At 40.2% G+C, this 25,748-nt stretch overlaps 1 protein-coding gene across 1 annotated transcript in view; it reads right to left on the reverse strand.

Annotated features, from left to right (window-relative positions):
- Positions 1–25,748, reverse strand: part of cacna1g (calcium channel, voltage-dependent, T type, alpha 1G subunit) — a 234,277-nt gene that overhangs the window by 130,130 nt on the left and 78,399 nt on the right. Inside the window, 2 exon segments of the mRNA XM_054599520.1 lie at positions 4,927–5,060; positions 18,729–18,834. Of these exon segments, the coding sequence (XP_054455495.1) occupies positions 4,927–5,060; positions 18,729–18,834 (240 nt within the window).

Genomic DNA, 25,748 nt, shown 5'->3' on the forward strand with positions numbered 1-25,748 from the left:
TATTTCAGTCAGGGTCAAAGTGGTGGGCCGACTGACTGACTGACTGACTGACTGACTGACTGACTGACAGAAATCACAATCCCTTGAGCCGTGCCACTAGAGTGGCTGAAAATAAACAGCAATAAAACAGAAATATCCTTTAATGTCAGCTGTGTTTTTTCTAGCTTGGGTACTGTTAGTACTATATTGTGTTTTCCTTTTCCCCAGTGTAATGTAAAAGTACGAGTTGGACATTACAAGGTTCAGGCTACGTTTCGGTCTGACAGTCTGCATGGGATCTAACATGCAACTGTGGTGTCTCGCTTTCAAACCAAGCCCAGCACCGTTATTGCATATTCCCCTCTTTTCTTACCCTTGACATTGATCTTTTTTGTCACTCTTTACTCTGTAATTTGGGCGACAGTGATTTGTGAAAAAGGTTGGCATAGGTTCTTGTGTGTATCAGAGCATGAACAATATGGAGTGTGACAGAAAACATGGCACAAGAAATTAAGTCTATTTCTATGTCTGTATCTACAGGTGTCATGTATGTTCGCTGACATCTGTCAGTGTATGCAGGTGTAAGCATCCAAGTGTGTGTGTGTGTGTGTGTGTGTGTGTGTGTGTGTGTGTGTGTGTGTGTGTGTGTGTGTGTGTGTGTGTGTGTGTGTGTGTGTGTGTGTGTAGATGTTAATATGTCGTTTATGGGTTGCCATTTCTGACAAACTTGGCAGGTAAAACAAACAATTTAACACCAAGCGTTAACACAAGTCACAAGGCAGTGCATTTTTCTATTCACACTGGGTGCTGTCATCAGCACTTCTCACACATGCAGCTGAGGAGTGATATGAGTTCATGACTGAGAGCAAACCAAGCATCACAAAGTCAATTAAAAAATGAAAAATCAAAGTGTTGCGATGGCATTCCCAGCGATGCAATTGCTTCACACCTCATGTGATGGCAGTTTTACTTTGGGAAATTACATTTTTTTATTTATTTACAACCAGAAAGAAGGAAACTATCTCCTATTTTTCTTTATCCTGTAAATGCTGCAGTGCATCCATGCTGCACTCCCTGCACCATTCACTGGCCAAACGCTCGCTGCGTATCTCCCTCTCCTTCTCCACACTCCACCTGTTTGGTACACACATCCCTCCATCATTCCCTCCTGACAGCGAGGTGATTAGGAGGAGAGAGCCAAGACCTGCTGAAAAAGCAGCTTAGCTGTAATTATCTTCTCGGAAACTCCGCAGACTTAACAACTGTTGCCGGGATGTATCAAATGCTCCACAACCAGCCGTTACCTAGGTTACCATTGTCTCCTCGTGGCTGGGGACTCTCCGTACAGATGAGATCTTTTTTCATTTTTTATTTGTTCAGAAATGGCAACCCATAAACACCACATTAACATCTACACACACACACACACACACACACACACACACACACACACACACACACACACACACACACACACACACACACACACACACACACACACACACACACACACACACACACTCTCAGGTGTCAGTCAACATATATGACACCAGTAGATACAGACATAGAAATAGAAATAATATAGATAAATAAATCTATAAATAGAACATTTCTTGTGCCATGTTTTCTGTCACGCTTCATGTGGTTCATGCTCTGATACACACAAGAACCTGTGCTAACCTTTTTCATAAATGATTGTTGTCCAAGTTACATGGGGACAGTGACAGAAAGAAATATATTAAGGGAGAGAATGGTGGGGGGATATGCAATAACCGTGCTTTTTCATCAATATAACAGCATGAAGTCAAGCAGGACGTAGGTTGAGGGGTATTAAGAGGCTTTCATCACGTGGTGTCCTTACATGACACACATTTACTGCTTTATATGATCAGAGATATTTTTAGACACATCTCTGTTTATAAACTGTAAAGCCTGTATTGTCACTATATATTGTACCCAACACATTCTCATACCTCAACGATATAGCAGGTAATTTGCCAATGAGTCCCAAAACGTTTTTTTGGATGGCACTACAAAATATATACTCGTAGCGCCTTTCTAGTATTCCGACCTCTAAAAGCGTTGTATGCTATATGTCAATATGCACCCATTCACACACACACACTGTGTTCATACTGCATGGTCTGTATTCAGCATTAAATATTTTCCTTGAAATAACTGTGTAAAGTTACTGCCAAGCTTGCTGTACCACAATCCAGGTGATGTAACCAGTAATCATGAGGCAAAGACGAGACCACACCGTCTCAATTTGCACATGACCAGGCAAGCAAATCTAGCAGGTCTTTTCAGCCCAGTTAGAAAACAGAGTCTGGATTTATTACAAGAGTAGACCGTACTGTATTTGCAATTTGCTGAGAACATGTTGGTGTTTCAAACGTCAAGTGTAAAGCATCATTTTGAAGCTAAGCATGAGAAAAACTTCAAAGATGATTAAATTGTGTCAAAAAAATATGACAAGCAAAGTAGCATATAAAAAGACTACAGAGAGTAGCTTTAACATCTCAGAGTGAATTGCTTAACACATGAAATCATAAACAGACGGAGAATGCATGAAGAAGGCTTTCCTCAACAGTACAGAGGTTCAGTTGGAAGGACTCCCGCATAAAGACATCATCACGTCTAGGATTAAAGACTTGCTTCTCCCTTTTGAGAGGCGCATTACTGAAATGATGGAAAATGTTCACATCCAGCTGACGTTGCACTGAGAAAATGCACAAGGTGTTCAGCGTGGCTGCGGATGAAAGAGCGGACATCAACGACAACCCACGTTTCTCAGTCCGCTGACAACAAACCCTTCACTAAGGATGTACAGACCAGACATAGCACATATGAACAACAAGATATCACACCAGTTGGTGAGCCCAGTGTACGTTTGGCATCTGCCTCCACAAACTTTCAATCAATATGTTGAACAATAACAATTAGCTGATCCTAACCACAGTCAATTTCAATCACGTATCTTACTCTGATGAGGTATTTAACAAAACCATACTTCCATACAGACCTTATTTTCATAATGGGATTAAAGTTTAAATGATTGATTTCTCTATTAGCCAATGATTAGATCAATTATTGACACATATATTGATGATTGATTAACCGTTTAGCTATGTTTTTTTTAAACAGAAATACCAAAACTTAAACACTATCATAGAACTTAAACTTCTATGATAGTAAACTATATGTTTTGGGGTTTTGGACTGTTGGTTGGACAAAATGAGTATTTTAAATAATCTAAATTGAGCTCTGGGAGATTGTGACTATTGATGAATGATAAATCTCGGCTGATGAATAGAAAAAGAAAATATTTGAAGGTAGCAGCCCTAGATGTGATATTCACAAAGAATGTGACCGGCTACAGTCAACATTTGAATTGAATTATGAAATAAAATCTTGCAACTTCAAACAAAAAACAACAACGTTTGAGTTATTATTATACTCATGAACCATGCTTAGTTGAATAATATATGAGAAACACAGTCTCAATAAAACTGTTACCCTCTTAGCTAATGTTGCAATACATAAAACCGGTGGGGGATTTTCTATTGCCATAATGTTTTATTATGAAATTCCACTCAGTAATATTCCATCTATTGCCTATTATTCATGCATATTCTATCCTGCATTGCAACAATGACCCAGTCCCCCCCACCCCCAGCACAGCCTAGTTTCATTTGTATGCAACAAAGTAGAATATTTAATATTATTGAGCATAGCTGTAATTCAGTGACATTACATTACATTCCTGCTCTCATTGCCTGATGCTGTAGTTTTAATTAGAGGCTCCTTTTATTGGCCTTCTTATGACTCTCTTGATTAGTGTCTGATTATCAGACATTAAGGTATTTGCAATCTTGTTCCTTCTGGTACTCTGGCACTGGATCAGTTGTTCCCTGAGCGGCGACGGCCAATAGTGAAGCAGCTTTTTACTATCTACGATCCTAAAAGATTTACACTCTTGAGGAATTAAAATGAATGAAGGCCGAGGAGGAAGCTCAGGGTTGCCCTCGCATGAAAGACCAAGACAGCGGTAGGTAGTAAGCAGGTGAAATGTATCTCATCTCTGCTGCTGAAGGACATGCTTTGCCATACACACACACACACACACACTCTCTCACACACACACACACACAGAGAAGGAGATGTGCCATGTTCCCACTGATGGACAACAGAAGCTGTGGCAGAAGGATGGCATTAAAAACCAGCAGGGGATGCAGTGTGATGAAAATGTCAGACCAAGACCAGCAGGCCACGTTCTGTAACATGTTTAATCAAATTACAGTGTGTGCATCAGTTTATGTGTGTTACTGTGTGAGTTTCTATGCCCGTAATGTGTTCGTAGACCGTATGCATACCGTGTGCCTGTGTGTGCATTGTGTGCCTGGATTTGTGCATAAAGCCTACATGTGCATGTGCGTGCGTGCATATGTTATTACACACTCTTTGAATCTGATCTCACTCTCTTCAGCTGTTTGACAGATTCTGGGTACTTGAGAATTTAAGAGGGTACTTGCTACCAATTTTTTATTTAAAAGGCTTTTAAAGGACATTCATGGGTAAATTCATTTGATGACAAACCCATTGGAGCGCACAGGGGAAGAAGCCTGATGTCACTTAGGGGACTGGTTCTAACAGGTTCATGCTTCAAATCCAGTGTGGTTGGATCTGCTCCGGGGGCAGCAAGCAAAGAAAAACCCAGCAGCTTGTTGAAATCTGGTGGCAATTATATTTACAGGCAAAAAACATTACTAGATTCTGTCCTTCATGAATCTGTCCCTGTGCTCTCTAATCCAAACTTCAGTTCGATCAATACTCAAATATGATGCATGTGTGTGTGTGTGCTGCATCTTGTGAAAGCCTCCGGTGTTCACCCATGGTTATGCTTGGCCACCTGTGTGTTTGTGCGAGTGTGACTGCGTAACTCACCCAGCCAACACTATGAAGAAGTCCAAACGGTTCCACATGTCTCCGAGGTAACACTTCTTGCCAAAAATCCCCAGAGCCACCATCTTGATGACCATCTCAACGGCAAAGAATGCGAAGATGAAGTCATCGAATGTCTGCAGAAGGACACGGACACGGAAAATGCAAGTTAGCATTATTATGGAAAGTTAATGACACAAAGTGCAGCTGAGCCTGATGGGAATGTAATTAGGTTTGGAGGTGTAAAACTCTAGGCATGGAAATATTCCATTTTTATCTGATGGTGCTCAGTAATATGTCAGAGTTTCACTAAACTTACTACTGTTCATCCTTATGGGTCCACAAATGTATCTCCCAAATCCCATGGAAATCCATTTAATAATTCTTGAGACAATTCTCTCACAACCACAAATGCCAACTTTGTGGTGGAGCTAGAAGGAAAGTTAGGGGTTCACCTAAAGCATTACGACACATCATCTGGGAACCATGCATGTCTGCACAAAATGTTGTGCCAATATATTCAGTAGATGTGTGAGATATTTCATTGAATACGTTTAAAATTTGACCTGCTGGTGGCACAAGAACAAGAGTCAGTGTATCACTAAAGTCAGTTGGCTTCATCCTCTAGGGACCATGAACCGCTGTACAAAATGTAATGGTTATCCGTCCAATAGTTGATGAGATATTTCATGCAGAACCGAGCTGGTGGACCACCCACCCACCCACCCAACAGACCTTTCTTTCTTTGGAACTAATTTTTGCATTCCAGTACTGCAATTTTTTTGTTATTTAGCGGCCAACATTAACTACATCCTTTAGAATCTGTATAGGATGCACCAGGCTTTCAACTAACTCCAATGTAAACCCATCCGCGTCATTATTGGACTGTCAGATCAACTGATGCAGTATAAAGAGTGAGAAAGCCCGCTTTGGTTCAGGAGGGGGGCTACAGGATGGATAGGTCGAACAAACACAGGACTTTCACCCAGGAGGACACTCTATGTCCCGTGTGAAACCAAGTCAGTAATTTAATTTACCATAGTTATGTTATTTCTGTACTTTGCATCTTAAGTTATCTTAGGTAAAAATCTCACTTTTTTTAACGTGAAAAAATATATTTTCCTAAATCTTTAGTACTTTTGTTGCCTTAACATAACCAAGTACCTTTGATGCATAAGTAAACATAACAACTAAGTAAACCTTCATTGGGAATTTATTTTGAAAAAAGACTGCCACGCCTCCTTATATGAGATTGGCTATTATTATCAGTCACATCCATGTATTAGTCAGGCTTAAATATCTTCATATTTGATGGGTAAAACCAGCCCTCTGAGAACCTTTGACAGTAATGCGATACTTTATTAATTCCTGCAGAATTTCTCTTCCCCCTGCTGTTGGGAGGGCAGACTCCCTGCGGACTGGGGGAAGAGAGAAGAAAGGGATAACAGCCTCTTTGCAGCTACAAAGGATTTGGTATGTTACTCAAGGACACTTAAGCAACCAAGATGCTTGCTGACATCATGGGTCCTCTGAACTAAGGATGGCTATACGCACGATGAGGCCACCTTGCTGCGTCAACAGGGACTCAAGTGACAAATGGAGCCAGTTCTGGAGAACATAATGTAATAACCTGGAACAATCCTCTGTTTGCACTCATCTGTATTCCTGCCCTCATTACTGTCTGTCTGGCTGAGCTTCATCTCTCCCAATCATCATCAGACTGGACTGAAGAAGTAAACAAGGGTGAAAGTGAGGACGGGTGTTGGACAGGAATTAAAGGAAAATCAAAAAGTTAACCTTTAATTCTTGAAATATGAAAATCAATGATTACATTTTAAAAAAACGCAGAAGAGAGAGAATTGGAGATGAGGAGGGAATAGAATGCAGCTCAAAGTCAAAAAATATGAAAGAAGAATTCTGGAAGGAGATCAAGGCACAGGACACCCACTGATGGATGAGTCATCCAAACAAGAACAGGGAAATGTATAAATATATCAAATCCTGTTTGCTTAGGCAGAGGCTAGCCTGCTCGCTGCTTTAAAGTTCACTGTAAGTGAAATGTAGATGTTCACACAGGAATGTATAAAAATGTGTTTGTGTGTGTGTGTGTGTGTACAACTTAAAGTTCTCATCCATCCCATCATGTAGTCTGTCTATAAATCCCAACAGAATTTACGCAACATATGAGGTCGCACTGCGATTTCCAGGGCAAACAGATAGTCGGTTTCTTTAGCCCAAACATTGAGCTCAGTGTTTGACCTAAATGTCTTCTGAGCTGTCTCACTGCTGGAAGTAGCTTGTCTGTACTTGCCATAGTACACAGTGAATGATACAGGGATATGGATGTTATTTATTGTGATCATATGAGGCATGACCAGTGTGAATACCATAACATTACAACAACAGTGGAAGTACTGTACCATGGTGAAGTCGTATAATCACATTCTCGGATTACTTTGAAAGTATTGTAGCACTTCTAATTCAACTTCATAACCTATTTGTGCAAGATAATATATATTATTTAGTGGTATATTCTGCTTTTGGATAATTCCACTAATTCAACAAACATATTAAAATAAGGAGAAATAGGGTCTATCAATGCAGTCGAATGCTTAAAAATATGTTTAAAGTCAATTCGGTATGGAAACAATACGTTATGTGCCCCATGTGTGCTTTACACATTTATGTATAACGACAACAAGGGAAGTGGAAATTATTAGAGCGGAGAGCATATAGCAGAAAGTGTGTTGACTCTCTATCAGGTGAACATATTCTCTACCAATTTGGAATGCCTACAGTACTGAAGTCCTTGTTAATATTAACTCTACTGTTGACCTCCATGACACATGGTATTGCCAACTGCTTTTTTTCACGTGCTTGCAATGAGTTTTATTAAGGGGCAATGTACACAGGGCTGCTCACAAAAACTATGGATGAATTTGAACCCTGGAGAACTCTGGAGGTGGTTGTACTTAAGGAAATCAGATACTGGGGGGGACCATATCATTTTTCAGGTAGAAAAACATCGAAAAACTTAATTTATGTCTAATATTGAATCTCAAATCCAACTTTAGGTGACTTGAAAGTGTTGGCAAAGACAAAGAAAGAATGCTTTTTTAATAGCTATGTGTTCAAATCTTATAGTCACTGTAAGGTTGTCAGGCAACTAGCGGAGACCAGGAATTAACTGCGAATTAACTGCGACCCGACGCTGCAACCACAACTAATTGTTTTTACACATATTTACAATTTAGATAGGTGTATTTTTTTAACCTTGGAAAGAGCTTACTGTTTATCCCTGTTTCCAGTCTTTATGCTAAGCTAGGCTAATTGATACTTGACTCCAGCTCAATATATCAATATGTTATGTTACACACAGACATGAGAGTGCTATCAATCTTCCCATCCAAATCTCGGCAGAATACCAAGCAATTGTATTTTTCAAAGTGTTACACTTTTTGCTACCATACATAAGATTTACTATTTTTCAAGAAAATAATGTTTTTGTAGTGCTAATCAATGTTTATCTACCCTATTTAAGTTCTGTAATAAAAGGCCCTGTTGAACCAACAGGGAGGCACCCTGCCCTTGTTAGTGATCATCTCTTCAGCAGAGGCTTTGAATGATAGATAGAAGGGCATATCAACAGTCTGTTGGGGAAAAAAAACAAGAAAGTCCATCTATTGATCGGCGTTACAAACCAAGATGCACAACTGAGAGATGGTGCACGTTGTGTGGAATAGAGAACAGCTGAAATGTTTACCCCCGTGCTGAGCATAAAATGACTGCATTGCTCTCTCCTCTGATAACTCCATAATTCTATCGGTTGTCTCTTTTGTTTATTGACAGAGCCGCTCCTCTAGTCGCTGCTGGGGACTAATCACTCATCTATTTTGGCATTTGCTAAAACCTGCATACCTGCAGAGACCACAATATAAGTCCATATAAGTATCTATATATATATATATATATATATAATTCACTTTAAGGGTGATGGGGTCAATACATGCATACTGTATCACATACAACATGGGAACCTCAGCTCAACCTTCGCTATGGTCCTCACTCCAAACAAGCACACACACACACACACACACACACACACACACACACACACACACACACACACACACACACACACACGTATACATGCATGAATCCATACACTCAATGGACAACTGGGTTTTAAATGCATGGAAGTCAAAAGGATATGCCTGCCTGAGGCATTCCCAGCCAATGCAATCAGGAAATTGATTTCCCTGAAACTAGTATCACACATGAGTGGAGCACCGAGGCCGGTTGCATGATCCTGATGAACATGGATTGGATTTAATATCCAAGCACACAGGAAAAAAGCTCTGTGGATGCAACAACCAATCACAGGTTAAGATCTCTAAGGTTTCCTAACATTGAGAATACCAAGCAGGGTTTTTTTGTGTGTGTGTTCACTTTTACCATGCTTCACTGGCTGTACATCCATGTGCATACCAGAGAAGCCTTACGCACACACACACACACACACACACACACACACACACACACACACACACACACACACACACACACACACACACACACACACACACACACACACACACACACACACACACACACACACACACCTGCCTCAGAGGGAATAGACACAAGTGACCTGTGCTGAACGGGCTGCTGCTCTCGCACTTCCCTAGTTTCTACCATCCACTGCATTCTCTGACTGTGAGGAGATTCAAAGAGGGAGAGAGTATTTTTTTGTGCGACTTCTGGAATATCCCCAAAGAATTGTGAGACTTTCACATTATGGGAAAACAAAACTAGAGAACGTTAATTAGAATATCATCCAGCATAATCCCAGTTCAGACAAGCCCCACGAAATTAGCTTTCATTCAGCGTGACAGTCACAAAAGTGTGAAATAAGCAAACAAACAACAGCAGAAAACCAAAACTCTTTGAAGCTGTGAGGGATGAATGCACATTAATACCGTTAAATCAAAAATAAGTGGTGAATCAGATAGTATAAGTGATGGTGAACTGAAAGTCTTTAATGGGTATATCATTACTCACATTTCTGCGTTTTGCCACCGCTTACTGTGCTCATTGCTGCCGTGTTTTTGCGCTGCATCTCTCAGGGATCATTTGTCAATGAAACAGTGTTGGCAGTACTGTAAAGTCTTTGTGTTTTGATTGTGTGTAGGTGGTAGACAGCCCTGCTCTTCCTTTCTATATTTATTCCAAACAAACCACTGTTGCTGCTGCCAGAAATGGAAAAGCCTGCACTTCCTGTGCACCAGAGACTCGTCAGACGCTTACTGTTTAAACAGCAAGTGGAAAAGCTTCAAATCGTCAAGAGTGGGTTGCGGGACTATTCCCTGTTAAAATGTAACTTCACCCCGAGGTCTGAGCCTACGTTCACCCACTGCACCATTTTGAAATGCAAAAAAACGGAATTTGATTTAATGTTTATCAGACCACAAATGAGACAAGAGTTTCACCTCGTTGTCCCTTCGCCTCACTGCCTGTCGCTGGGAGAATACTTCCAGGGAAGGAGAGTGGGCCCCGGCTTCAAGAAATGGACCATTGTGGCTGTAGCAACTTGAAATCAGCCGGCGAAAAACATTAGCGTCCCCGTCTACAGTGCTGCTTTCTGCTCTCACCGCGACTGTTGTCTCCTTTCAACCGGGAGCAGGGACCCAGCGCTGCTCATTCTGGAACTAGTATAATGCAGGCATGAAAACATGGTGGAATGGGCAAGCTAACGTTAGCTGGCTAAATACCAAGCCGCTAAATGAGAAAAATTGTCAATTCAACAGCATAAATCTATTTTTAGCAATTAAACAATGTATATAATATCTAGAATTTACCTTTTTTCACATCCAGCGGACAAAAAGCAGCATTAGCATTCATTTTGGAGTCATGTTTTTGGCCACCTGATGAATGTTAGCCGAAAATACAGTCTCCTTGAGAATCTTTCTAGGTCTTTAGCTGTTAATCTTTTGATTTGTTTCACTTCCTAGTGGCTAACTTGTTAGCTTGAGCTCATAGTGGCTAATGGCTAAGTTGGGTGATTTCGCCAGTATTAGCAAACATTTTACATAGAGTCATTAGAGTCAAAATTGATATTAAAAGTCACTGACAACTAACTATTTTGATATTTGCATGGATATTATTTGTCCATTAGACCTTCTCAGTTGTCTAAATTAAGGGCTGTGTCGAAAATCACTCCTGGTTTGCTAGTTCTACCAGTTCCTATTATTTCTGACATTTTATTTTATAGTATCCGAATTCTTGGTGTAAAATGTATGCTCCATATTTAAACCAAAGTAAAAAATAAATAGTCCACATCTCATAAGCGCTACTTTTTGATATATATGCAACTCTCTGCTTTTGATGTGAAAGTTACATTAACGTGGATGGCAAAGATGTTGGAAAACCATAAAACTATTACAGGTTATACACCTGTGTTATTCCACAGTCTAGTCTGACATAAGACTGCCACTAGCTGCTGTTTTCATCACTTTCTTTTTCTTTTTACAACACATCTGCAATATTGTTTCATTTTTCAACACCAGCACGTTTTTCACCAAAAAGAATTAGGATACCCATTATGTTTTCAGCAGCCAGTCACTCTTACATTCTCTCCCACTCTGGTCTCCCTGCAGTAACAGCTGGATGAGGTTTTTGCTGTACAGTATGTGAGCTACTGGCAGTCCTCCTAATCCCGTCTACCATCGACTTCCGTCTCTCCAATCTTCCTTTTATCTTTTTTTTGCCCCCTACTCTCTCCCAGGGGAGGCGTATCACCCCCGTTACTGTGATTACATCTCTCGCAGTATCTCAATGTGTGCATGGCTAAAAGTAATTTTGCATGTGTTGTTGCTCATGTGTATACGCTATGTGCTTGCTTATAATAAAATTGACTGTGTTTGTGTGTGTGTGTGTGTGTGACCATGCGCTTCTGTGTGTCTGTCTCTCACACACAATTACACTGTATGGACACACATAAAGCTTCCAGACAGCTTCTTTCTCCATGTGTCGTCAGGCTTGCGTGAACCTCTCAGCCTAAACAGTGACACCGCACGCCAGCTTAACGGCCCTGTGTGTGTGTGAACGCCCGTGTTGCTTTGCACATTGCCTGAGAACAAGTGTAAACACACGTGTTCACCAGGCACACGCAGACATCAGCGAGCTTTATCGCGTGTTATTAATGTGTCAAGCGAGTGCCAACATTACACGCCCTCTCATCACCTCCTGAACGGAGCCTTTATGTTCTGAGTGCTCTTAATCACTAATGCTGAGTGCACTTAAAACGCTCCCTACTGACTCACTCCAAACCCTCAAGTGTCAAACATGTATCCGATTCATCATTGTGCCCGAGTGTGAAATGCAAAGCCCTAAAGGACCAATCAAGAAATGAAGATCAAAAACATTCCTGCACATGATTCAAATATTGCCATGTGTGTCTGCACACAAGCAGAGACTGCTTTGGTTAAATAATCAACAGACAATCAATGCGGGGGTGGGGGGCGGGTGGGGACTTGTTGGCAGGAGGTCTGTCTTTCAAGAAGGAGGAAGTCCACAGGAAGTATTTACCCTGCTTCAGTGATCCTGAAGGCCGACCAGCTCCTTGGTGCCTGTGCATAACTGCTGGCCATGACCTCTGATAGGCCAGTATCAGGATCAAAATGTTGGCATTGCACGTTTCTGCAAACCACGGAGGACACGACTCTCACCCAGGAGGCCATTGTTCGTGTCCCCTGTGAAGCCAAAAATCAACATTGACTCTAACAGTTTTGGTGCAATGTTGTTATGCGTGTTACTTAACATTACGTTAGAAAGTTCACTCAGGACGGTTGTAATCTATTAACCTAAGGAGGTTTGTTATTTATCTTTCATAGAACCTGGACAATTAGTCATTTCATTTTTAAGTCAATAGACAGAAAAATAATGCAAGCAAAAGTTACTTACATTCAAAAGTTCTAGCTTTGGAATTTTAAGGATTTGCAATTTTCTTTGTAAACTGTATATTTTTAGCTTTGAAGCATTGTTTAGTGAAAAAAATACAAGTTGATAGTATCAACTTGGATCAGGAAATATAATCGAACCTTTTATAAACTAAAATGTAATGATTAATGAAGGAAATAATCCACAGATTACCTCTCAATGAAAATATTGTTTTATATTTTTTTATATTTTATACTGATGTTTGTGAACAAAACATTATTTTAAAAAGATATATTCTTTTTTTTTTCTGAAAAAAAAAGATATAAAAACATTCATTAATGGCAAGCCAGAATGGCTATAGTTGATTGGGTTAATAATGCTTGAAATCCACCACATTATTATAGATAAATGGATTTTAGGCTTAAATCCTATACAGCCCTTTTACAGACGTTTGGTGGTCAATGGTAGACAATGTCTGTCATAGCTTAATGAAGCCTGAATCAGAAAGTATCTCTCTGTTGATGACTGCTGCTTCCCTTCACTGCACTTTACTACAGGGCTTCCTAACAGACAGAAAGTTGTATATACATGTATATATTGTTCTCTGCCGAAACAGGTGCCATCAATTCTGTGAAAACATTTCCCTGCAGCCTCTCCCCAAAATAAATCTCATCCACTATGTATGCTAATTCTGTCTGTCACAAGTCTGAATGCTATTATCACAGGGGTCAGAGCTTTCATCACAAGCGCACACACGCACTCACACATGCACGCACACACACACACACACACACACACACACTCAGGTGCACTTTGCAGGCAGGCGGACAGCTGTATGTGCCGATGGAGGCGGTGAATGCTTCATGTGGTGGGGACAATAGGGCAGGCTAAGTTTAATCTGCCATTCAGTTTTGATCCACTCTTCACAGGTGGAGGTAGATAATATTGTGAGAGACACTTTTGAGCTCAGTCGAGACCATTCATATTGCTCGGGGTAAACACACGCGCAGATACAAGATCAGACGTTTCTTCATCCTTAGGGCAGATGTCAGGCTGGTGAACCAGTGTATGTGTTTTTCATCAGGCAGTGGTTCCATGTACAGAGCAATACTGCTGTTTTATATAAAGTTTATTAATACTGAATATGTCACGTGTCCAAATTGCACCACCTTTGACACTACCTTTGGTCCCAAGCTATACACCCTTCAAGTGTGACGTAGATTTGTTGAACGGTTTTCTAAATATGAGAAGGACACGCACACACATACAGATACTCCTTGATTTATAGTTAGATAGCATCGGCCTGGTAACTCCTCTCCTTCTTTCTCTCTTCCTTATTCCTTCGGTGTATCTTTCTTTAACCAAGCGCTCCCATTGTATTGGCAATGAGTTGCTTTTCTTTTCCACAGTACATCGTTTTGTGCTGTAGCTGAGGGGCACGATGGAAAGTTAAGTGTGTGCTGGTGCATTCAGAGCACAACTTGCTGCATAGAAATTTCTCCTTCAGGAAAAAAAGAGACAATCTTTGACATTAAAGCTGCTACATTATAGCCAGAGTTTTGACATTTCTTTGAAACTACTCCATCGGCTTAATCACCACTTATCCCTTATTTTTTCATTCTCATATGGATTAGTCTCTGATGTTCTCCTTCGTAACTCATCTTCAGTCTGCCCAGTTTTGTTTATCATCTGGGACAAAGTGTTAGAGGAAGGCTATACCACAGATTAGCAAAACAGTGGCACTATTTTCTTCTTGCTGTTTGGTGTTAGACATACACATTAAAGTGTTACTGGAGCCTGAAGGAGACAGTTTAGCAGATTACAGATATAAATTGGCTCGGAAGTAACAAGAAATATATATATATATGTAATTTAGACATAGTTTTTTAAGGTAAGGTTTGGGGGTCATTCATGTCTGTACTTACAACAATTGGATTACAATCCATTCAATAGTTGTCAAACCCTTAATGTAAAACTGCTGGTGGCGCTACAGGAAAAGATAGGGGCACCAAAGTCATTAGGGATGTATCAACTGGACCATGAATGTGTGTACAAAACTCCATTGATTGATGAGATTGTGTGGACAAAAGTGATGGACAGACTGACATACCAAGTGCCACGTCACTAACAATGTTAGCTGTTGACTTTAGAAAACTCAACTAAAGCCTCTTAAAACAACTGAAGCTAAAGACATTAATAAATAACAATGTAATCACTGATGGAATGATTCAATTCAATATCATCTAACCATGCTGTAATGAAGCTGAAAACAAGTGACTTCCGAGTGTCATTAAAACAAATTGTAAATAGTGCTTCAGGGTAACCTTTCAACAATACTGACAGATGAAGCGTGGGTCATCGTTCTCTCTACCCTGCAGCTACAGAGTGGCCTGTAACCATTACAGTAGCCATTAGTGGTGTCAGAAGATGAGAGCTCATTTAGCCTGCATCAGAGACGAGAGCTGTGAAGAGGCCTGGCTGAGCTCCCTCATTAGCACTGAAGCTAGCATGGCTATGTTAAGCACAGGCCTGATCTGGAAGCTCAGGTACTGAATGAAAGAATAAAATCCCTTTTTTTGGACAACACGTCATCATAACTAAACCACATAATAGGTCCTCTGCCAATGACTCCCAAAATGACAAATATGACCGTTCTACTTTTATGAAACAGTCAGAGTTTTAAACACGTGGTTTACGTTGTGAAACAGACATACTTGGTTATGTTTCGACCACAAAACTACTTGGTTAGGTTTGAGGCAACGAAAATACTTTGCTATGTTTAGGCAACTACTTGGTTTGGTTTAGGCAAAATATTACTTGGTGAGGTTCTGACAACCCAACTACTTGGTAATGTTTAGGCCACAAAACTACTTGGTAATGTTTAGGCAAAATAAAATACTACTTACTTGCACTAGTAAATCACTTTTTGTGTAATTTTAGTGACTTTTTGGGCCTGGCAGAGTGATACTATGACCTGGAAGTGTTTGTAATGCATTTAATGATAGGAATAACAAGCATTACACGGTTTTGAACAACATTCTGTCAGAAATATGGCGAAATCTACACCATATAGCTTCCTTACTAAACTGAACTTTTTTTTTAAGCTTTGGAGATGGAATAATTTAATTGAATACCATGCCACAAAAAAAGTATTTAGCACATTTTGACGCAGGCGAAATAAAATATGTATTTGTTCATGTATGTATGCTTTCACATAAACAAGTACAAAGAGGTTCAGTATTAGTTGAGAAGGATGCGCTGAACACAGAATAAACACACAACAAAATCATCTTCACCCAATTGTTCTGATTATCAATCGGACAGTGTGAGAAGTATCAAAGTCAGACAAGAAAAGGTGTATAGTTTATGTTCCTTTATGATTTCTCAACATATCGATGCAGAGAGTGCTGGTGGGATTGAAATGGAGGAAGCGGGGAATTGATGAGAATGCATTTAACCTCTAGGCTGTACATTCATGTGCGCTCCAGAGAGGAGACCCACTGAATTAAATCACATCTCATATCCTGAGCAGAGCGATGGAAGGAGTCGATGCACTGCCCAGCAACAGCAGTCTCAAACTCTCTGCTCATCCTATTATCGATAAACAGATTTGATTTTCTAGCTGCTCCTCTACATTCTTCTCGTTTAAATTATTTACCTTTCAACAAATCTTGCTTTTCTTTCTGTTTCTGCTCTATCATCTCCTTTCCTCTCAAATGTAGTGTTTTAAATTTCATGAAAGAAATTGATGTGCATGCTTCCATTTACGTTTTTTAGAGAAACTGAAAGCATGATTACTTCCTCAATCACTTCCTCAAGTTGCTTCAGATTAGTAGATGTGTCACCCAACAAATTCACTCTCATATTAGAAAGCATTATCCCCGGAATAGGGCCCTCTTCTTTTAAACGACTGATATATCTCATTTTGGAACGAAACTGCTTGATTGCACTAAGTCAGTGGACAGGAAAATAAGAGGACTTTGTTTTCTTTCAATCTATTTGGAACCACTTTGCAAACACATTATCCATTCACTGCAGAAGATGTACGGTGCCAGATAACACAGCTCTGTTCCGCCTCACCTCGGTCCGCTTCATTCCCTCATCCAACACGGGTAAAAAAAAATGGGTTTTCTATCCTCTGTGTTTTACAACAGCAGCAGCAGCAACAACAACAATGCATCGTCCATTTGAGTTTGTTGGGTTAAAGGAGGTCCATAAATTAATGGAAACGCCTCCACACAATGTTGTTGTTTATTTTGCGTCCGAGATAATGCAAATGGAGGGAGCTGCAAAGGCCAGATATGATGGAAAATATTGTTTCAGTAGCTCTCTCTCTCTCTCTCTCTCTCTCTCTCTCTCTCTCTCCCTCCATTAAATGCACTGGTTTAGAAAATTGTACCAATAACTCTCAGAGTTCCTGCTCTCCGTCATCTGTTTTGCCCTGTGTGAATAATCCTCCCTACAGACTGCGGTTACCCAGCTGTAATGTCTGATGTTTTCCAGTCATTGCTCTGCATTTGTTGTCCTTATCTACCGGTGTCACAGCTATGTGTGTGAATGTTGTTTCTGTAATGCGTGTTTGTGTTTTTAATTTGTCTTATTGCTAATTTGTAGTTGTCTTACTGAGTAAAGACCAAGGAAGATAAATGAATGAGCATGATATATATGTCTCCCTATCATGTCTCTGTGGTGTTTCTTTCAACAGGACACCTCAAACATTGTTTCAATCAGTAATTCAATTACAGTTTCCAATAAGGAGTTCAAGTTCCAACTCACTAATCCGACTACTAAAAGACCTTAAATGGGCACTCCACCTATTCTACATGTCAGAGTCAATTGAATAGACAAAAATAGTACATCAGTGAGTGAAAGCAGTAGTGTGATATAGTCTTGGGATGTCATGTTTGAAAGATGTGGGCATTTCCATGGCACAGAGGGTGTCTTAAAAAGACATCTTTGAGTTGCATTATGGAAAATATAGGATCCACCATTTTTGGAGCTTGACTCAAAACAGCAAGTCAGATGTGTGATGTGGTTTATGCTTGATAAGAAGCAGTTCTTCCAACAAGTTGTCTGACCACATCGGAAATCAACCCCCGCCCCCAAATCCAATGTAAGAGAGGTGAGGGCTAGAGGCGGCTAACATTAGCCCCTTGAACATCTTAGCCCAGTTGACTGTCCGGAGAACTTATGATGTCCTGATTTCACAGTGAAGCCAGAGTCCACAAACCCTCTGAACTTTGGGGTAACCAGAAGTTAGTTTTTATCTCCTTTAGTAGAGGCTAACTCCCTCCCCCACTATCCAGGACCTGCACCAAGCTAACGGATCCCAGACCAGTCCCCCCAATGGACCAACTCCTGGTAAAACCACCCATGCTGAATTTTATCTGCCAAATTAATGGCCGTTATCAGTGTCAATCGCTACCATTCTAATGCTTCAGACGGGCAAAACTGCATCTACCGCCTTATGAAAGTGAAATTGTGTTGAGTTTTGGTTTAATACAGGATACAAACAGCAGTCTGCCGGGTGAAAGTCCTGTGTTTGTTTGATCAATTCATCCACACAGTGATCAACCATGTAAATAGATGATAAGATAATTACTGAATTGAAATTGTAATCCTTTACACTACAGGTTGCTGGAATGTCACCACCACCATGTTCCTTACAACACCTTCAGTAAGTGGTGTGTGTAAGTGCAATAATACACACATAGGTACCCTTAAATAATGAACATATTGCCACTCCATTAGGAACATATTTCCACTGCTTTTGGGAAATAATAAATTCAGATTTTCCATATCAAACAAAGGCGAGAAAGATAAAACACATGCAATCCGTAACATATAGAGCCATAAACTGATCTTACCTCCAGGATCTTGCACCTCTCGCAGACGATGTCCTCGCAGGGATGAAACATGCCCAGTGTCACGCAGTTCAGCAGGATCACCAACATGGACACTCGCTCGAACCACGTAGAGAACAACAGTTAAGGAACATACCAAAGACAGATGATAACAGCTCACAATGAGATGACAAGAGTCGGAAGCTTGCAGTAACAACAAACACCATTTCAATAGGCGCCCTCCAGTGACCTCATTATCCCATTCAAAAGTATCAACTCCTCTGACAAAGTGATGCACGGTAAACTCTTCAACTCCGATTAACTATCAAAAAACTGTTTGAGAGGAAAAATGAGCCACAGAAGGATTCTGGGAAAGTGTGAAAGCCCACCTGTGGAGGTTCTGAGTGGCAGTCATTGCTCCCATTTCCCCCCAAAAGATCTGTTTGCAAGGCGTGTTAGAAAAAATGTTCTGATTGTTATCGAGGGTGCTGGATAGACGCTTTAAAAGACATTGTGTTAGGCAACAAAAAAAAAGAGAACAAAGGAAGATGCTGAGAGACTTGGAGGCTGACTGAGAGGAGGAGGAGGAGGAGGAGGAGGAGTACAGTGAGCGTGAAAACATCCTGATGCATGGTGCATACAATTTATTGACCACAGGGTCGAAGTTGGCATTCCTAATGTGGTTAGGTTAAATGCCAGTCTGATCGCTACTTCATTCACGTTCAGCACCCCGCCTGGTTAACAATGTTAACAATGTTTGTCATCCAAGTGTGTGTTTGTGTTAAAAGGAAAACATTTCTTTTCATCTGTGAATGTGTGTGTGTGTGTGTGTACAAGTTTGCACACAAGCTGTGAGGACAAACTACCTGTCCGTCTTTTATCGCATTTGCCACTTGCTCATTCATCCTGCTGACACGTAATGCGGCTGGGTCAGCATGGCCTCAGCAGCCGAATCACACGCACACATAAAAAAAAGTGATTGCAGGACGAGCAACAACAGTGAAAGATGGATTTTTACTTGGGCAAAATATAGCCATCGCCAGGCTATCTTTTGCAGTATGAGAATACTAGACAATCTCATAAAAGCTGTGAAAATGGGACAGGTAACAGAGAGAATCTCTTATATCTCAGGTCCATATTTGAACAATAGTGATAAATGATCAGCTTAAAAAATACTAAACATGAGCTAAAGTGTTAGTCAAGGGGAAATTATGGAGTCAAGTCATCATACTCTGACTATAACGTGTATGTCAATGATACTAAGACGAGCCTTTTCTCTCTAAAACAAGCTGCAGATAAAACTTATTGTTCACATTGTTCCAAAAATCCAAACCGTCAAGACAGCACGGATCTTTGATGGAACAGAGACTTGAGATTTGAACTGCTCCACAAGAGAGATGCAGCATGGTTTGCAGTCTGATTGGTTCTGATTGGAGTGGATGGTACAAACATTTTTGAATCATCCTTACATATGTTAATGTGAAGTTTACTTATTTTCAGTAACCGAGAGCGCAAGTCGTCACCAAACTTCCATCATACCAGATATTTTCCAAAGAGACGCGCAAATGAATGTCCCAGTGACACTTTGTGTTCAGTCGCACACTGATGGGACATCGATGAACTACATGATTTTTATTACAAGCAACGCATATTAAAACTGTGTTGTAAGAAAAAACTGTGAGTTTTTTACAACTAAAAGTGCATTCAGATCACCAGACAGAAAGTAATGTTGAAAAGGCAGTGTATGCATGTAACAAGTGGAAATTTGAATGTGCGAAACTGACGCTAGGATACCCGGAGCATCATAGTTTGAAGTGCAGGGTCACTGACCAGCTGCTGGTTATGACAAGTTGTTTGCGAGAAAAGTTTGGGTTAAGAAAATATTTCAGGTCAATGTCATGTCATGGGGAATTATTAATCCCTTGCGTAATCCCAGGTTATTCTGCAGGACTACAGATTTGAAACAGAAATTCTGTACTACAAATTTGGGGTGTAGCGTTTCAAAGATGTGGCGTTTTAGCTAGCAAAGGGGGTCTAACAAAAGACACTTTGCAGTTGCATTATGGGAAGTATAGGATGCAGGGTTTTTGGAGCTTAACTGAATATTAGTTAGTATATCTTAGCCTCTGCTGCTTTAATTTTGACCATCATATTGGTATGATAAGATACAATCTATACAAGTATTAAACACAGGAGTTCCCCTTTAAGTGGTGAACTGTGACTGTTGGGAAACTACTGTCTCTTGCATGAAAGTCAGTGCTCCTCCACCAACTTTTGCTTTATACCTCACTAAAAAAAGTGCACTCTGCTTCCTGCGTTGGCTCTGAACACCAGCACGGAACATAAATCATTTGCTGCAGGATCATCCAATTTGAAAGCATTTCCACAGGATACCGGGCTTCAACGTGATAACTCTGTGGTCCTTCCAATACAGTATTGAACGGGAATATTGAATAATAGATGTAGGCTGGAGGGGAAGTGGAGTCTGTGACCACAAGGCCCCTCAGTAGCAGCGGTTGGGTAATGAATGTTGCATCTGGAAGGCAGCACAGGATTATGTCGCACACGGGAGGATGCACAGAAAGTTGTGTGAGTCCAAAGGGATGCAATTAAAAAGATCAATCAGTATGGAGAGTGGGATCATTAAACAGGAAACAAAAGGCTCGGGCTTGTAGTCTTGAGAGTGGCGGCACCGAAAGTTTTAGGGAGAGCAAACTGTTGTTGACATGCAGCGGTGGCATCGGCAAAAGTTCACTGCAAAGGACTGAAAAGTTGGGGCTAATTAAAAATAATGAGCTGCATGTGTTGTCTTTGTAATCATGAACCTACATCAGAGCTAAACACAATGTCGTTTTGGTTCAGTGAAGTTTAAGTTCATCATTCTACAGAAACTATATAAACTGACTGATTGACAATAAGATTTTTCAGAAATAATAAGTGATCATATATTCCAACACGCCAGAAGATGTTTTCTTTCCTCCCCACCATAACCTTCGTAGCCAACTTTGCACAATTTGAAGAAGTTTAAAAGAAATGATGTTTAAAAATGTTATAATCTTCTGGTTTGTGTGTACTATTCATGTTTAGACATAAGCATAAGCTCCATAAGCATTATGTACTGCAAAAAAGATTGGTAAGTTGATCGACCGTCTCAGACTCTAAGCAGGCCTCGGTCCCCACTGTTCAGAAAACTATAAATTCCTTCAGTATATGATAGAAATATTCATACAATCTGTGCATTTATAGTAACGCACCGATCCAAGGCTGATTGCAAAATGTTATGTGTATGGAGACAAACTTGATATTGCCTTACACTTAAGAGACTGATCCTAGTCACCTCCACACAGTAAGGAATAGATCTTATGAATCAAACACTGGCTCACAACCGTACTCGGTATCAGCCGATAACCATGGCCCCAGTATCGGCAATGGTATTGGTAACGGTATCAGGACTGAAAAAGTTGGTTTAGAGCATTTGTTTTATTTCTATTATTTGGTTTTATGCCGTCAAAAAAAAAACATTCAATAAATAACATTTAAAAAAGCATTTTACAGATCTCTATGTCTGCTTAGTTTAGGAATCAAGAATGAATAAAGTATCTGGTAAACTCAAATTTTATATTGATCGTCGACATATTTTAAATTCTGTTACCTTCTAAGGTCACAAGAGGACTCAGACTAAACATGTCACTGGTAAACCTTTGGTTTCCTCCAAGTTTTGAACAAGACTAGAATAATGAGCAGACCTTCTAATTCCTAATCAGCCCCTAACACATAAATATAAACAGGGTCATCTAATTTGCTGATATCACCAGTGTTACTAATAGAATTTTAAGTTTTCATAGAGTAATTGGTCTCTTCCTAATTTACGGTACTAAAGCAAAACTTGAAATTTATTCAAAACCTGTGTATTCCACCGCTGTACGTACCACAATAGAATCCAAAGTTGTCCTCATTAAGGAAACTTCCTCAGACTGCACAGGTCAGCATTCAAACTCTCACAATAACATACAAATAAAACCAGACAGCAATAATGTCCAAGTAAAACTACAGCACCAGTGAAGCGAACAGAAAGCACTCTTACTATATGTTGCACAAATGACAGATGCCTCTCAACATCTTGGGACGAGATTTCTGATGACAAAAATGCCCCAGAAGTTCTCTAAAGTGACTACAAATCACTGGATGGACGTTTTTTGCACTCCGCATTCGGTACAATGTCTCCAAAGACAGTCATCACGGTGACCTGTCAACATAAATACCGATGCTGAGTATCATTAGCGTCTGCTGCTTTGGACAGAGAGGTTGACTGAAGACATTACGCGGTCTGTTATTTAGCAAGGCTGCTATCTCGTTATAGGAACAATCAATAGACACAGACAGGTCGGGGTTTGGGGAGTTGGATGAACGGGGAAGACAGACAATTGACTGGCAGGCTGAGTGATTGGCACACTGACTAACAAGGCAACAAACATAAAGAAATAAAAGAGGAATAAATAAAAGAAATACCACAACTTCCTCTTACAAACAGAAAGCTAAAAAGATTCTGCCAAGGCTGTTTCCATTGGTGAAAAAAATGCATTTATCTAACCTCTGATTCCAATCCACTCCGTATTTAAATGGGTTCTAATTGTCCCATGCTAAACCCTTCAACAAAGTTTTAATGAAAATCCAAACCAGTTGTTTTTCTGGAATCCTGCTGATAAACAGACAACAATCCAAAAACTTTACCTCCTTGCCGGATCTGCACCCTTTCTGTAAACAGCTATAATCAAAATATTGATATTATCAGTAACCATATTGCTATATAATCACCATGACAAACCAAAATAATCCCTTGACTCTGCAGATCTCCTCATCTCTTCAGAGCTTTCATATCCTTTCAACTTTGGTTGGGTAGAGTGGCCTGAAACAACAGTTCTGGCTCAGTCCTGCTGCTCTCGTAGCGTTATTTTTGGTTGCAGTGGGAAGCTGCTAAAAAGCTATGATAAACGGACACTGTAGCCTACAACTAGCTCGAGAGCATAGTGGAGATTTAGATAAGATAAGATAAGATAAGATAAGATAAGATAATCCTTTATTAGCAGCGGGGAAATTTGCAGACTTACAACAGCGCAGAGTAAAGTGCACACAAGAGACATAGTAGAAGAAAACAAGCTAAAAATAAAAAATAAAAAATAAAAATAAAATAAAACAAGTATTATAAATAAGCAATAAAAAAAAAACAGTAGAAAAAACAACAATAACTGAAATATTATAGCAGCTGAAGTGGCCTGACCCACAAGTCCAAACGAATGCTACTGCTAACTTCAAGTGGCCAAAAAAAGCAGTTTTAACTCAGTACAGTCAGGGGGGAGGGCTTGCCGCTACAGCATAGAAGCGAAGTAGCTTTTCGGTGTCTAATGTTGAAATTGAAGTGTGACTGAATTTTTGATGTCGCCGTGCTGACTTTATGACTCTTTACTGCTTGTGTCACAGTTAGATTGCGTCTCAGCGTTCACCTCCATTCAGTAATTGCCACTTGGTGCATGGGCTCGCTCTGAGGGAGCTAATGCTTATGCTAAGGTTGCACGATATTGTTTATTGGGGGTCGTAAAATAAAACTCATTTATAAACAGAAAGACATCCCGGAGAAGGCTTGGGCATGGAGGATGGAGACAAAGCAAAACATTAAATATGAATAATCTGACTGATCCAATCAATAACTCTTCCTCAGTCTGCCCTCATTCTCTTCCTCTGTCTCCCCAGCTGGTGGGCTATAATTAAACAAAAAGGAGAGACACACACACACACACACACACACACACACACACACACACACACACACACACACACACACACACACACACACACACACACACACACACACACACACACACACACACACCTTCATGGTGTCAGCAGGCAGTGACGCCCTGAGGGATGGATTCAATTAGAGGAAAGATACACAAGGATATGCTCTGTCAAAAGTCTGAATGCGAGAAGTGTGCTCTGCACAATAGACTCACACAACGATTCTTTCATCAGAGCGGGAAACATAATCAAACTCATCAACACCTCCAAAAGTTCTCTGCTCTCATGGGTTCTTTCAGCTTTCCCCCTCTCTCTCTCTCTCTCTCTCACACACACACACACACACACACACACACACACACACACACATGTGTAAACACATATTCAAAGTCCTCTTCTGGTCTAATGATGGGGAAACAATATGCATGCCTTATGTCCTCCCCTGCCTCACAATGCTGATTCACTCTGATTCTGTCCACTAATGATCTGACACCAGACAGCAGGACTAAAAAAACAAAGAAGAGAACCATTGTGTGTTGCCTGTATATATATATATATATATATATATATATATATTTATATATATATATTTATGTGTGTGTGTGTGTGTGCGTGGGGCTCGGAAGAGAAAAGTTTGGTGTAAAAAAGAAGTTTCAACTCTCTCCAGCTCTTATATCTTTCATGAGAGTAGGGAAATGAATCCTCAGCAGCTAGAGATGAAGTGCACACACAGTCCGAGCTCGATCAATACAAACGAGCCTCTCTGAATAGATATTATTCATTGTGTTTACTATAACTCCCAAAGGACGTGGTTCTACATCTCCACACACATCGCACATCCTTGGCTATTTGCACGCTCTTTCTCCAAATCTATACCCTTTACAGACCGGGGCCGTGCATAACATAACTATTTTAACTTGAAGTGTATGTCTTGATAAATCAGCTTGAAAATATTTTTGACTGTAAGTATAATGTAGCATACTGTAGGTATAATTGTCACTGAATGTTTTGTTAAAGTGAGACGCCACCTTTCCACAGTCGCTAACACTTAAAACCAGGTGTTGCAGCATGGTTATGCAACATCGCTGTATATATACCTTAAATGGATTCAGAGAGAAATATTGGTATATGGATTGAGGGGAATGTCTTTTTTCAGATGAAAATGTAAAGCGAAGCTTGTTAACAGTTGAATAAGTGGGAGAACTGTCAATCCTTGACTGTATAGTTGAGGTATTCTGAACCTGAACTCAT

Source organism: Anoplopoma fimbria, chromosome 5 (genome assembly GCF_027596085.1).
Source record: "Anoplopoma fimbria isolate UVic2021 breed Golden Eagle Sablefish chromosome 5, Afim_UVic_2022, whole genome shotgun sequence".
NCBI lineage: Eukaryota > Metazoa > Chordata > Actinopteri > Perciformes > Anoplopomatidae > Anoplopoma > Anoplopoma fimbria.